This window comes from Lepidochelys olivacea, assembly GCF_965140295.1.
Source record: "Lepidochelys olivacea isolate rLepOli2 genome assembly, chromosome: 9".
Lineage (NCBI taxonomy): Eukaryota > Metazoa > Chordata > Testudines > Cheloniidae > Lepidochelys > Lepidochelys olivacea.
The window spans coordinates 43,624,430-43,640,655 of record NC_140419.1 but is presented as its reverse complement, the minus strand read 5'-3'; the positions used below and the strand labels follow the sequence as shown (position 1 = coordinate 43,640,655).

The following is a 16,226-nucleotide window of genomic DNA, read 5'->3' as shown; positions in this document are numbered from 1 at the left end:
TGCAACTCGTCCGGCCCCATGGACTTGTGCACGTCCAGCTTTTCTAAATAGTCCCTAACCACCTCTATCTCCACAGAGGGCTGGCCATCTCTTCCCCATTTTGTGATGCCCAGCGCAGCAGTCTGGGAGCTGACCTTGTCAGTGAAAACAGAGGCAAAAAAAGCATTGAGCACATTAGCTTTTTCCACATCCTCTGTCACTAGGTTGCCTCCCTCATTCAGTAAGGGGCCCACACTTTCCTTGGCTTTCTTCTTGTTGCCAACATACCTGAAGAAACCCTTCTTGTTACTCTTAACATCTCTGGCTAGCTGCGGCTCCAGGTGCGATTCGGCCCTCCTGATTTCATTCCTACATGCCCGAGCAATATTTTTATACTCTTCCCTGGTCATATGTCCAACCTTCCACTTCTTGTAAGCTTCTTTTTTATGTTTAAGATCCGCTAGGATTTCACCATTAAGCCAAGCTGGTCGCCTGCCATATTTACTATTCTTTCGACTCATTGGGATGGTTTGTCCCTGTAACCTCAACAGGGATTCCTTGAAATACAGCCAGCTCTCCTGGACTCCTTTCCCCTTCAAGTTAGTCCCCTAGGGGATCCTGGCCATCCGTTCCCTGAGGGAGTCGAAGTCTGCTTTCCTGAAGTCCAGGGTCCGTATCCTGCTGCTTACCTTTCTTCCCTGCGTCAGGATCCTGAACTCAACCAACTCATGGTCACTGCCTCCCAGATTCCCATCCACTTTTGCTTCCCCCACTAATTCTACCCGGTTTGTGAGCAGCAGGTCAAGAAAAGCGCCCCCCCTAGTTGGCTCCTCTAGCACTTGCGCCAGGAATTTGTTCTTGTTTCCGGCGTCCTGGCTGCCGCACCTTGTAGAGTACTTTCCCTACAGGGTCAACCACCTCACAGGGCCCCTGCCATTGGGCCAAAAGCTTGCTTGATGCCGTGAATACCAACACCATCACCCAATCCCCTGGTTGGAACTGTCAGACTTTTGCCTGGCGATTGTAATAGGTTCGCTTGGCCTCCTGCGCCTTTTCCAAATGTTTCCGTACAATAGGGGTGACCCGGGCTATTGGTTCTCGCATCTACAACACATGGTCAATTATATTTCTCCCCTCATTGGGTTCCTCTTCCCAGATTTCTTTTGCAATATCTAGTATGCCACAGGGGTGGCGTCCATATAATTCAAAGGGGGAAAACCCAGTTGAGGCCTGAGGTACCTCCCAGATTGCAAACATAAGGTAGGGTAGTAGGATGTCCCAATCTTTCCTGTCTCAACTTACCACTTTCCTTATCATTGCCTTGAGGGTTCGGTTAAACCTTTCTACCAGCCCATCGATCTGCGGATGACAGACTGAAGTTCTCAGGGTATGTGTATGGAGCAGCGTACAGAGGTCCTTCATTAGCTTCGACATAAATGGGGTACCTTGGTCTGTTAATATCTCTTTTGGTAGCCCCACTGGGGCAAAGATCACCACCAACTCTTTAGCTATTGTTTTAGAGGCCGTGTTCCTCAGGGGGATGGCTTCTGGGTAGCGAGTAGCATAATCCAGAATGACAAGTGGTAGCTCACGAAAGCTTATGCTCAAATAAAGATGAAGTGAGCTGTAGCTCATGAAAGCTTATGCTCAAATAAATTTGTTAGTCTCTAAGGTGCCACAAGCACTCCTTTTCTTTTTGCGAATACAGACTAACACGGCTGCTACTCTGAAACCTGTCAAGTATATATTGGTGGCCCCGGACTGTCTTCTCCAGGGGTCCCACTAGATCCATGGCTATTCACTCGAAGGGGACCTCTATGATGGGAAGGGGTACTAAAGGGGCCCTCAAGTGGGGACGGGGACTGTGCAGCTGACACTCCGGGCAGGACACACAATACCTCCGCACCTCTTCATGTACTCTGGGCCAGAAGAATCGTCGTAGGACCCGTGCCAGGGTATTCTCTACCCACAAATGCCTCCCAAAAAGATGACTATGGGCCAGACTTAATACAGCATTCTGGTGTTTTTGAGGTACTAGGATCTGCTGTACCTTCTACCCCTGTACTGGTGAAACCCGGTGTAAGAGATTCTTCTTCATTATGAAAGTAGGGTCCTGGTCCCTGAGTTTTCCCTTCCACGGGGAACCCATCTATTTCAGTCACCTCCTTCCTAATGTTGTCGTACCTTGGGTCTTCAGCCTGGTCCCGTCCAAAATGTCCTCTCCTGGGGCTAATGTGCCTGAGATCTAGAGGGCCAGTCTCTGTTGCCTCTACTGGTTCAGAGGCGTCAGGTGCTTCTCCCTCCTGGGTGACCTCCTTTTCAGCTGCTCGGGTCCGCCTACCTACGAGCGTGAGCCTCTGGCTTTGGGCCAGTATTCGGGTTCCCAAGGCCTTAGCTGCCCTTCTTTCCCTTTTCATCTTTCTATGCTGTCTGGGAGCGGAGAACAAATCTGGGGATATTTCAGAGAAGGTTGAGGGTTGACACTCTACTGTGGATCACTACTTTCAGTGGTTCCCCCTTTCTCCAATTCCCCTACTGGGAGTAAGTCTCCAAACCCTGGGAAGTCTCTCCCTATGAACACTGGGTATGGGAGTTTAGGGACTACACCTGCTGCTACCTCAGCAGTGTTCCCCTATATCTCGATTTTTACTGGGATGGTGGGGTAATAACCAACTGTCCCATGGATGCATGTTATCCCTGTACGCTTAGCCCAAAGCAGCTGACTACGCTTCACGAGCTTCCCCGAGACAAGCGTGATAGCACTCCCTGAATCAACCAGTGCTGTGGTCTCTACCCCATTTAGCTTCACTGGTCTAGTGTACATATGTGGGGTTAGTGAGACCCCCACAAGGTAGGTTAGGGAGCATGGGTCTGCCCAGTTCCCCAGGTTACACTGCATAGGCTCCTCGGCCTTGGGACACTGTGCAGCTATGTGTTCCCACTCCCCGCTGACCAGAACCTCTAGTATCTCCTCCGGGACTCAGTTCGTAACCACTTTCGTGTGAGATGGATGAAGTCATATAATTGGGACCGCGAGGTTTTGTTTAGTCGAGGGGGTAGTCTGCCGCAGCCTCCTCAGGAAAATCATAGTAGGCCTTCTGGGCCTCCCCACACAGGAATGGAGCGAGGATGCCAGACCACTGTTCTCAGGGCCAAGTCTCCTGCAGGGCTGTCCTCTCAAAGGCCAGGAGGTATGCCTCTACATTATCCTCCTGCGTCATTTTCTGCAGCCAATTGCTGGCCTGCATGATCTGCATCCCACCATGGCTGCGGTTCAGCTCTGTAAGGGCCTTTACGTGGTTTACCAGTTCCCACAACATAGCCCGGTCTTGAGCAGCCTGGTCCATCAGCAGGCGATTAGTCTCTTGCTGTAGCCGCACTGCCTCCTGTTGGGTGGCTGCCTGGACATGAGTAGCCTCCTGCTGGGCAGCCATGGCTTGTATCAGTGCCCACACTACCTCCTCTATTGTGGTGAAAAAAATAAAAATAGACCCTCTTCCCTTTTTTTTTCTTCAAAACACCCTCTTTCTTCTGCCACGCTGTGAACACCAGATCCTACTTCTGACACCAGTTGTGACAAAGTTCCTGCTCTACCATGGTGGGTCTTGCGCTTATTGATGGATTTGCTCACCTTGGAGCTTCACGGCAGCACTCAGCTTGGCCATTTTTCTGAACCCACAGTCCAGGTCGACGACTCCTGTGTCTGATCAGAAGTTGGGAGGATTTGGGGGGAACCAGGGCCTGCCCTCTACTCCGGGTTCCAGCCCAGGGCCCTGTGGAATGCAGCTGTCTAGAGTGCCTCCTGGAACAGCTGTCCGACAGCTACAACTCCCTGGGCTACTTCCCCATGGCCTCCTCCCAACACCTTCTTTATCCTCACCATAGGACCTTGCTCCTGGTGTCTGAGAATGCTGGTACACCTCAGTCCTCCAACAGTCCGCGTTCTCACTCTCAGCTCCTAGTGCCTCTTACTCCCAGCTCCTCACACGCACACCACAAACTGAAGTGAGCTCCTTTTTAAAACCCAGGTGCCCTGATTAGCCTGCCTTAATTGATTCTAGCAGCTTCTTGATTGGCTGCAGATGTTCTAATCAGCCTGTCTTAATGGTCTCCAGAAGGTTCCTGATTGTTATGGAACCTTCCCTGTTACCTTACCCAGGGAAAAGGGACCTACTTAGCCTGGGGCTAATATATCTGCCTTCTATTACTCTCCTATAGCCATCTGGCCCGACCCTGTCACACTTCTAAGTAACAGTTATCTCCTGTAACTAATCATGAAAGTTTTAAACCAATATCAGACTGCATGCTTACTCAAAATACCAGAATGTGCTCTGTCACACAAATATAATCTTACCCTACAGAAACCTGAAAACTAAAATGAGTGGAAGACAGGATAACATGAACCGCAGTATACTTTTCATCTTCAAAACACACAATTTCAGCCTAAAGAGCAGTCCACAAAATAATAAAGAAAAAGAATATACAGCCTTCTTCATACACTGAGATTCCCCTAGTGAAAGCAAATGAGAAGATCTTTGAAAAGAAGAATAAAGAATTCCATGTAGTTATCTAGTTGAAATCATCTGGAAAGTTGAAGGAAAATGTTTAAGTTTAATGAAAGGAAATCATGTATGACTCAGATGAGACACTCACATTAGGATTAGCAGAAACTTTCTCAGCCTGAAAGACACTTCAAGGCCCAACTGTGCTTCCACTGAAATCAAAGGCAAAATTTTCATTGACTTCAAGGTGCAGGATAAGACCCTAGATTATCTGATACTCACCTGCATTGTGTATTTTCCCCTCCCCAACATTAAACGTCAGAATCACAGCGTGCTGATTATTGTGCTGACAAATGCAATGCATTATGACATAAAAATGCATGCTAAAATATAATAGTTCCTACAACAAATGCAATGTATGTGTCAGGTCATTTTTTCTGCAATAGTTAGAAAGCCTAAGTTTGCTCTCATTTACCCCCTTGGAAGTCAATGGTGATGCATGGATCTGATTTAGGGGAGATTTTGGTCTATGTACTGTAATTCTCCTAGCGACCAGATGCACCTCTTATACAATACATAGAAATATACAAAGTATCGTGATCACCGTATCTACCTCTAATGTATCACAACAATGGCATCACGATGGAGGAGTGGAATGGGTCTCTAACACTGATAATTTGTTCTTCAAGTATCTGGGGTATGGGTGGAGTTTTTTTTAAGCATACAGTGCTACCATGGACTCATCATCAAATGGAAGGAAGTTCCATGGCTCACGCACACTGCACAAGATGCCTATGAAAACACCATCATGGATCATTCCATGAACACAGACAACCTTGTCCTAATGTTCTGAGTTTATCCTTGGATGCCAAACAGAGCAGCAAATGTCTCCACAAATTCCAGCATGATTGACAAAAGAACATTCTTGAGCTTGAGACAACATGGACCATAACAATGCCTCTAAGCATGCATTAAACAAATGTTTTAATCATATAGTATATTCTTATTTTTTTTTACATTTTCATTTGTGCTCTCCTGTCTTGCCTTATTTGTTCAAAATTGAAAGTGTTGATGAATTTGATATCTTTACCATTGCTCTAAACTATAAACACTTAGGTTTGCCATGCTGGCATGTCCATCTGGCACAAATTTTCCTGGTTTGGAATTGCATTCTTTATGCCTCCCCTTTCTTTAGTCTCTCAAGTATTTTCCCCCTAAATCATATGGTAAGCCAAGTTCAGCACAGGAATTAACCTTCTAAAGTTCTGCAACTCATTTCCTTCTCACTTGTTCTCAGTATGGTTTCCTTCTCTTCTAAGTCAAGGGGATCAATTTGAATTTTCCTAGATTAGTCTCAACCCTGTTTTGAGCACAGTTGCCATGATTCTTTATTGATGGTGGTGTTGGACTTCATACAAGTTTAGCCAGCTGCATCATTAGTCATTTCAGTAATTTCTCGCCCAGCTTTCAACAATTTATCAGAAGGCTTGTCAGTTATATGTTGCCATTATTTATTGTGTAATTCTAACACCCCTAGCTCTGCCTCCCTAATCCCACCAGCCATACAAAATAGATCCGCTATCAGCATATTTTTAGCCTTCACTCATGTAAATGTTGTACATTAAATAGCCCTTTTAATAATCTCACTACTCTTCCATTCTCCATCCATTTTCTAGTCATTGTCATCATATCATGTTACTGTTTTCCTCTCCCCCGCATCTTTCTTGATTTTTTTTCTCCTGATAGCTTGATATTTAGCACTAAAGAAAGTGCTTTTAGGAATTCTTAGCAAATAGAGATATTTACACTCACAATCCCACTTTCCTAAATACCCCACATTGGAATCTCCCTGTCCCTTTTGTTAAAAAATCCCCAGTTGGTAGATAATTTCTGGAAATGTTGCTAGGAGTTCTAGCATGCAAATGTGCAACTTTTTGAAGTCCATACATTGACCAGATTTGTAAAATACTCTAAATTCTCTATTTAGCAAATTCCACAGAAAGTCTACAATTTTCTTCATTTCATTTTAAGTCAGTCGCTACCGAATCCCATAGTAATTATCTGTGATATATGCATGCACTATTGACAAAGGTCTTGTTGGCTGCTAATTGATGCAAAAACATCAAATGATCATCAAATAACGAAAGCAAAAAAGTGAACTTCAAAACAATTAAGGAGTACTTACTGTGGCAGAGAGTTGTGGCCCATTCAATTGTGCATGCAGGATGGCTTCATTGATTGAATTCCTGATTCCCAGAAGTGCAAGTTCCAGATCATGCGACCCAGCCATTTCATTAGTCAGATATTCCAGTGCGGAGATATACTCCCTCCATTGAGTATCCAGCTCTGACACACTGGCCAAACAGCCCCTCATTACATTTAGACAATATCCCACGCAAGGTCTGATTAGTGTCAGTCCTTGACAATGTGGACAGTACTGCATCTTCACGAGCGCTTTGCTACATTCCTTTGTAATAGCTGCATGTTCCGTTGTGTTTATCACTTCAATGCCCATATTGAGGGCCTTGTTTAGCATCCTACTTGCCCAAAGAGATTTTGACAGCTCTGTAACCACTTCGTTAGAATAACGTCCAAAGGGATTTATGTCTTGTCTTGTTAGTCGTAGACACTCGGTATATTCCTCTGATAAATCTATAATTCCAGGGTTTATTAGCCGACTGTAAACCAAAGGAAAGAGACTGTCGAAGAACCGTAAAACTGCATTTTCCACTGTAGTCTCAGCACCCAAAATATATAGAGAGAGGTCTGTAAAAAGTTCTTTGACAGGCTCTGCAGCTTCTTTTGCCATGGCTCTGTAAGCTGTCTCAAACAGGGAGGTTGTGTGATTCTCTGCAAAGCGAAGCAATGACTCAAAGGCCTCTGCAAAACAAAGACACGTTAAAGGTTGACAGAAAAGTGGTTTATAACTTATTGATGCACAGGGACACTGATAATAAAATTATATGACTCTGGCAGATTGCCCCAACAAGATTACCAGATTCTGACTATTTAGTGCCTGATCCGTAGCCAACTGAAGTCAATGGAAATATTCCCATTGGTTTCAATGGGCTTTGGTTCAGGCCCATGAGCAATACTTGGCAGGGCAAATCCACACAGCTTTAGAAGCTGCCATTGTATGTTGGCAGGTCCATTTGGTACATTTCCAAAGCAACACTCTTTTTGACCAAGAAATGACATATTTCCAGTTTACAATGAACAGTCTGACATTCTAGTAGCAAGTACAAGTGAACCAAGAAATCAAGCATCAAATTCCTGAATCGGCAAAAACCCTTTCAATGCAACCTATGTCTTTCTGTTATGTGACAGTAAGGCAAGCTGGTAGGATTGCTTTAGGATGAAATGCACTGCAATTGTAAGAACCCAGTTCTACAATAATTGCTTTACCATGCAGTATAAGCAATTTTATAATATTTGCATTGAATAAGAGGGAATATTCTTGTTCACTAATGTATAGTATCTTTGTTTTCACACTTTGCTCTCAGTCTTGTCATTGTCATCTGTATCATTATCAGAATCAGCGATGAAGCTTTATAATATTAAGTCTAAAAAAGCCCAGTTGACAGTAAGAATCACTTAAATGACCAAATATTCAGTTAATAAAGACTCCCATCTTAGACCACATCTGCACTTCTCAAATATTATCATATTGAAATGACTTGATGAATAACTTAAAAACTCCATGCCATGTAACTAAAACACTCCTTGATACCATAACCATTGGCTAGTGTTTAATTTGCTTCCCACCTCACATAATCTAGCTGCTACCCCGTAGAACTATTGAAATCATGCATTGAAAAGACAGAAAAACAAGCCATTTACATCCCTCTAAAGACTATTCAGGTTTATAAAACATACACTTGTAATGATTTGGACTTTTGATGTGGAAAGTGAGTATGTACTAGAATGAAGATTAAATAAGAACATAAGAACAGTCATACTGGGTTAGACCAAAGGTCCATCTTGCCCAGTATCCTGTCTTCCGACTGGCAAATGCCAAGTGCTCCAGAGGGAATAAATAGAACAGGTAATCATTAAGTAATGCATCCCCTGTCACCCATTCCCAGCTTCTGGCAAACCCCTGCCCATCCTGGCTAATAGCCATTGATGGACCTATCCTCCATGAATATATCTTGTTCTTTTTGGAATCCTCTTATACTCTTGGCCTTCACAAGATCCTCTGGCAAAGAGTTCCACAGGTTGACTGTGCGTTGTGTGAAGAAATACTTCCTTTTGTTTGTTTCAAACCTGCTACCTATTAATTTCATTCGGTGACCCCTAGTTCTTGTGTTACGAGGAGGAGTAAACAACACTTCCTTATTTACTTTCTCCACACCAGTCATGATTTTAATAGACCTCTATCATACCCCTCCTTAGTCATCTCTTTTCCAAGCTGAAAAATCCCAATTTTATTAATCTCTCCTCATACGGAAGCTGTTCCATACCTTAATAATTTTTCTTGCCCTTTTCTGAACCTTTTCCTATTCCAATATATCTTTTTTGAGACGGGGCGCCCACATCTGCATGAGTATTCAAGATGTGGGCATACTATGGATTTATATAGAGGCAATATGATATTTTCTGTCTTATTATCATCTATCCCTTTCTTAATGATTCCCAACATTCTGTTCCCTTTCTTGACTGCTGCTGCACATTGAGTGGAGGTTTTCAGAGAACTACCCACTTACAGTCTGCTTTGGACTTAACAATCTTGAGTAGTTTTGTAACAACTGCAAGTTTTGCCACCTCCCTGTTGACTCCTTTTTCCAGATCATTCATGAATATGTTGAATAGTACTCGTCCCAGTACAGATTCCTGGGGGACACCACTATTTACCTCTCTCCAGTCTGAAAACTGAATAAAGCTTGACATATAAAAAACAATCTTGGATAAGTCTGGGAGGTAGCTCAAAGAACGCTTGAGAGGTAAACGTTAAAGTTTCCATTTCACAATGCTGTCACTCGGGCGCTGCTTCTTGCAGAAAGCGCTTCGGGGGAGGGTTAAAGAATAAAATCAAAGCACAAACTGCTCTTATAGAGGGCCCCAGCAGACGAGTAATGGAGTAATGTAGGTGCAGCTACCACTCTGACAATTACTTTCTCAATATTAATCTCTGCTTGACTTGCTTTTCAGCTGATGTTTGGGCGGAGGATGGGGAAGGGTTTGGGGAGAAGTTTGCTTCACATCACAAACAAGAAAACAAAATTACATCAAATTAAAACAATCTATAGTTGATCTTTTCTCGACATCACTTTACACCAGCTGAGGCTCTTGCCTGAACAGGTTTATTGGCCTCATCACCACAGCACAATGTAGTCTGGTAACATTTGGGACAAACTACACTTTCTCTTATAGGGGGCCCAGCAGAGGCATAGCTGGGGTGGTATAGGCCAGGATTAACATGCATTGGCAGGACTATGTTAAAAAGCTTGCACAATGCCTTTCCGTATTATGGCTGCCTGTGCTACTACTCCCTTGGTGATTGGATTTGAATGCTCATGACAGCAAAGGGTACTAGTTAACTAAGCTGATAACTCAAGGTGCCCCATGGTACATTGTGTAAATCAGTATTTTAGCCACTATTTTTTAAACCCAGGCTTGCCTTTCATCTGACAGATTGAAACAAGTGCATCAGAATAACTCCAGCCATCTTCATGGTACTACAGCAACTAATACCATGGAAGGTGGTGGTTGTTTTTAAATCCTAGAACTTAAGAATCCAGCTAGAATTTGGTTTAAAAAGAAAAAGTTCGCTCTCAGGCAGAGCCCTGGTTTGCCAAGTTTCAGCCTGAAGCAGATTTTTACAGCTATGTTACAAAATTCTGCAAATGGGGTTTATAGTGGAAATACTGACACAATCTTAACTCTAACATAGTTAACTACATAGCACTGTGCTAATAAAATATATTTTCTTTGCCAAGACACCCCTATTTAATCTTTTTAGTTTGCTTTATTTTATTCTAGTGGAAATCTGAACACTGTTTTTATTTCACTGAAACCATTCAAAACAAATATGTTAATAAAAGAAAAAGAGGAAAGCATTAAGACCCCTTTTTGTGTTCTTTTCTGTTCATGATATTGAACCTTATAGCTGCAGTACAGGAAAAAAGGATTGTTCTCCCATGTCATATCAGCGCCTGTAGATTCCCACATGGTCACTTTACATATCTCACCCTTAATTGTGTATTGCAACCATTGTCCAAACAGGACTGAATGAGACATGCTTAAGAGCCAGTCTAAGGCATCCTTAAGAAGTTACTGTTGAATGAAAGAGCACCTTTCCTGCCCCCTCACCTCTATACCATACCCTTGGCCTTTCCAGCATTAGGAACAAGGGACTGAGACCAAAAATCAAGCATCCAGAATGGACACTTCACAACACAAGTACTGACCCAGCAACCCTAACTACGTATGTAAGCAGGCTCATTCAAATCAAAGGAACTGCTCATGAGCTTAAAATTAAGCATGTGTCTAAGACAGTGAAGGATCCAGGCCATACCCACTATGCTATCAGATCACAACAATGTTGCTTTAAAAATATCTAGGAATAAGTTGTAGTTTTTGTAGCTCAAGCGGTTAAAGCTCTGTTAAAACAACAATGTATGAAAAATGACAGCAGTAAGTAGAGGGAGATTTTCAAAGGCAGAAAGGGCAAAATGGCATCTAAATCCCATTAAAAGTAAATGGGATTTGAGCACGTAACTGCTCAAATCTCCCCTTGAATCTGCACTTTAAGGGTAAGTTTATGATCAAGGTTAGTAGTGGAATATGTTGGCATTGTGCTTTGACTATCAATCTGCTTCCAATGTTCACATCATTACTGCCATACAGTCTCATTCTTCTGAAACTGAGCTTATTCAACATTGAAATTACCATGTTGACCATGTAGAGGCCACATTGTACAAGGCGCTGTATAGACAGTAAATGACAATGCCCGCCCCAAAGGTCTCAACTAGTAAAATAGCTTTCACCAGCTTTATTGGGACATTAGGTTGTTAGCAGATGACAATACACTTTATTTCTAATCTTTTTGTTCTGAAAATTCTGTACTCCATAAAAACAAAAATTAAAAAATGTAATAAAATAGAAATGTTTCTGACAATGCCACTTATTTCCTAGCGTGATGGGAAGAAAGTCAACTGTAGATTATACCTTCTGGAAACTAAACTGAAGCGTGCCAAATTCACAGTATGAAAAGAATATTTTTGTTAATTTTAGATTTGCAGTGAAGGGATGTAAGTATATTAAATTACATTTGATTCAACCACAAAAAAAAACAAATGAAAACTGTCACTTTTAGGCTCTCAACAATCTTGAGGGAAGGAAATCTGCATGCTTTTTTCCATTGTAAAATACCATGAAAGCACTCGATTGGCTGAATAGCCTTAGCCCTCTAATTAAGAATAATGGGGCCTCATACAGTTGAATGGATTCTGTAACAATGGACAGTTTCCACTCAGATTGTACAAAGGAAGCGAGCTGACCATCTTGTTTGAAAAGTTTTTAATTATATACTTTTAATTCACTTTGTGGAGTATGTTGTATGACGTTTATAAATTACTACAAAGTTTCCCCTTATCTGAAACAGCAGGTGCTCATTTGTGGAGTCTAATAGAAAGTGTTGGAGACATTTATAGATTTGCAAAAGATCATTCTAAGCCTGATGCAGAGCTCATTCAAGTCAACAGAAAGATGGACACTGACAAGCTTTGGATCCAGCCCTTTAACAGCAATGTCTATTTCAACACAATTTTACAAGTAGTTTCTATTAGGAAAAGAGATGAGCCTGAAACAAACTCCTGGAATGGAATGCCCCTGAATTTGGGGGACATTCAAATTGACTCAAATTTCATACGTTGGGCCTATCTCTTGTTCTAAAATATGCAGGGGAAATTAGCTTTATTTTCAGGTTCATTACCTGCCCATTTCAATTTGAGCCCATGTGAAATGTGAAACTCGGGATGTTTTCAGCCATCTTTTGAATTTTAAAACGATATGAGCTCACTGGTGACTATTTAATGAAAGCCAAGCAATGACTTCTTCCATGGGGAGAGTTTTGCTCAAGTTGTTTATCATGCTCAGAGCATACTTGACAGTAGGGTTGATGTTGTCTGATGGCTCAACACAGCTGATCAAACACAGCTCACCTCTGGAAACTTCCCATCTGAACTGCTGGTCCTTTAAAATTAGCTTCTGGAGATCAGCCAAGTCATTACAGATTCCAGACTGTCTCTGTTTGTACACTGGAGGTGCAGAAATTCGAATGCTGAGCAGCTGATTATTTTGTTCACTAAGGTTCTCCACTGGTTCCCAGTGCTAATGCACAATAAGAAATAATGCTTGATGCATGGCACAAAAAAAGAATAAACTTTCAATGAGACACACAAGGTGGGTGAGGTAATATCTTTTATGGGGACAACTTCAGTTGGTGAGATATAGAAGCTTTCAAGCCACACGTCACCCTCACCCACCTTGTCTCTCTAATATCCTGGGACTGACATGGCTGCAACTACACTGCATACTAGGGTGACCAGATGTCCCATTTTTAAAGGGACAGTCACATATTTAAGCCCTCCTGCAGGTGTCCTGACTTAAAAAAAAAAACAAACAGGCAAATTTCCCCATATTTGCTGTCTCCCCACCCTCCAATCGGTACGGGCAGTACTGCTAGATCCCTGCTCGCCAGCTGCCCATCCACCAGCGGTGAGTGGGGGGTCCAGTGGCTGATGATAGGGGTGGGTGTGGAAGACTGGTGGCGGGGCAAAGACACAGAGCACAAGGCCAGCTGCTCCCCCTGCTGGTCCATTAGCTTGGCCCCCACTGCATGCCAGCTCTCGGCCAACAGGGCCCCACCCCCCATCCTGTTTCTGTCCGGTGTGGCTGTGTGCTGCGAGCTGCAGTGGCTGGTGAGTGTGGGCAGGCGCCAGGCGGCAGCCAGTTATATATCACCTCTGCTGCCCACCCAGCCCTTTATGTGCTCCCCCTCTCGCTGTCCTCTCCCTGCTTTGTCCCTTCACCACCTCCAGCCCTGCTGCTCCTACATATCCCCCCAGGCGGGGCACGTCCCGTTCCCAGCAATGTGCAGAGAATGAGCCCCTGGTCGGAGTGCTCAGCTCACCAACAGCCTGGCCAGCAGGCTCCTTCCTTCCCCCACTGCCTCTGGCTGGGCCGATGCCCCAGGGCGCTGGCCAGGAGGATTGAGCCCTGCATGTGCCAAAGCCCCACACAGCGCTGGCATAGGGAAGCCTCTCCGCCAAGCTCTGGAGTGGTGGTGGGGAAGCTATTTCCAGCCTGTTCATGCCCCAAACCTGCAGGCTCCACAGCAGCCCCCTGGGCAGGGACTTAGCACCTCTTCCCCCACCTGCCCTGGGCTGCTCCATCTCCTAGGCACCCTCCCCTGCTGAGCCACCTCTCTGGCCAAGTTCACTGAAGCCCCTGCAGTCAAGTTCCCTGGGCCCTAGTGCACAATGCCCCCTTAGGGCTTAACTCCTTCCTGCCCGCACTGTAGTCGGGGGAGAGGAGGTGGCTGGGTTATGTCGGTGGCCAGCAACAGCTTGGAGGTATTAGCTGCCTTTTGACACTGTGCAAGCAGGAAGGGACAAGCTGCTTCCAGTCACAGAGTCGGGGGAAAGATGAGCTCTGCAAAGACATGGGCCAAGTCATCCCTTTCCCCCCTGCGGCTGGAAGCAGCTCCCATCCCTTCCCTCCTACACAGTGTCGAAAGGCTGCTGTTGGCCACATACTGGTGTGAACCCTAGCAGAAATCTGGGGACGGGGGCATGTGACCCTGCATGCCCCCTCCCCACGTGTTGCCTCGGCAGCACGCGGCGCTAGGTACCAGGAGAGGCGGGTCCGTCCCTGGGGCCCATTTATAGCTACTGTGAATATTCTTTAGCCATAAACACTGCATTCTACAGTGCTACATTCTCTTTCTGATAGAATGAAATTCTCTATTTAAGACATGCAAAGGACCTCACATGGGTCTTCTGCACTGGGGTAGATTCCACACATCAAATGCAGTAAGAGTAGGTCTGACTCCGATCTCAAGCCAGCTGGTGTAACTCCATTCACTTTAGTGGAGCTACTACTGATTTATTCCACAGCAAGATCAGAATCAGGTCCACAAATCTCAGGATCTCTATTTAGTCTTCAAGTACAAAGGGAGCTGTAGGGGTTCAGCTGTTTGTGCAGAGAGTGCTTGCCAGTCCTGGAATCTGCACAGGGTGGCTGAGGCAGATTCAGGATATGTGTACCAACTCACCTGTCACTGCAGAGCCACCATCTTCCAAAGGTTTCAGAGTAACAGCCGTGTTAGTCTGTATTCGCAAAAAGAAAAGGAGTACTTGTGGCACCTTAGAGACTAACCAATTTATTTGAGCATGAGCTTTTGTGAGCTACAGCTCACTTCATCGGATGCATGCCGTGGAAACTGCAGCAGACTTTATATACACACAGAGAATATGAAAAAATACCCCCTCCCACCCCATTGTCCAGCTGGTAATAGCTTATCTAAAGTGATCATCAGGTGGGCCATTTCCAGCACAAATCCAGGTTTTCTCACCCTCCACCCCCCCACACAAATTCACTCTCCTGCTGGTGATAGCCCATCCAAAGTGACAACTCTTTACACAATGTGCATGATAATAAAGTTGGGCCATTTCCTGCACAAATCCAGGTTCTCTCACCCCCTCAACCCCCTCCCAAAAACCACACACACAAACTCACTATCCTGCTGGTAATAGCCCATCCAAAGTGACAACTCTTTACACAATGTGCATGATAATAAAGTTGGGCCATTTCCTGCACAAATCCAGGTTCTCTCACCCCCTCAACCCCCTCCCAAAAACCACACACACAAACTCACTATCCTGCTGGTAATAGCTCATCCAAAGTGACCATTCTCCCTACAATGTGCATAATTAAGGTGGGCCATTTCCAGCACAAATCCAGGTTTTCTCACATGCCCCCCACCCCCATACACACACAAACTCACTCTCCTGCTGGTAATAGCTCATCCAACCTGACCACTCTCCAAGTTTAAATCCAAGTTAAATCAGAACATCTGGGGGGGGGGGTAGGAAAAAACAAGAGGAAATAGGCTACCCTGCATAATGACTTAGCCACTCCCAGTCTCTATTTAAGCCTAAATTAATAGTATCCAATTTGCAAATGAATTCCAATTCAGCAGTTTCTCGCTGGAGTCTGGATTTGAAGTTTTTTTGTTTTAAGATAGCGACCTTCATGTCTGTGATTGCGTGACCAGAGAGATTGAAGTGTTCTCTGACTGGTTTATGAATGTTATAATTCTTGACATCTGATTTGTGTCCATTTATTCTTTTACGTAGAGACTGTCAGTTTGACCAATGTACATGGCAGAGGGGCATTGCTGGCACATGATGGCATATATCACATTGGTGGATGTGCAGGTATACGAGCCGCTGATAGTGTGGCTGATGTTATTAGGCCCTGTGATGGTGTCCCCTGAATAGATATGTGGGCACAATTGGCAACGGGCTTTGTTGCAAGGATAAGTTCCTGGGTTAGTGGTTCTGTTGTGTGGTATGTGGTTGTTGGTGAGTATTTGCTTCGGTGAGGGGGTGAGAGAACCTGGATTTGTGCAGGAAATGGCCCAACTTTATTATCATGCACATTGTGTAAAGAGTTGTCACTTTGGATGGGCTATCACCAGCAGGAGAGTGAATTTGTGTGGGGGGGTGGAGGGTGAGA

The 16,226-nt window shown here is 44.4% G+C and overlaps 1 protein-coding gene across 3 annotated transcripts in view; it reads right to left on the bottom strand.

Annotated features, from left to right (window-relative positions):
• LOC311526006 (glypican-5-like) overlaps positions 1-16,226 on the bottom strand; it is a 601,789-nt gene that overhangs the window by 437,730 nt on the left and 147,833 nt on the right. For all 3 annotated transcript variants that reach the window (XM_084638602.1, XM_084638600.1, XM_084638601.1), the window contains exon 3: positions 6,667-7,361. In XM_084638602.1, the coding sequence (XP_084494728.1) occupies positions 6,667-7,361 (695 nt within the window). The remainder of the gene's footprint in view (positions 1-6,666; positions 7,362-16,226) is intronic.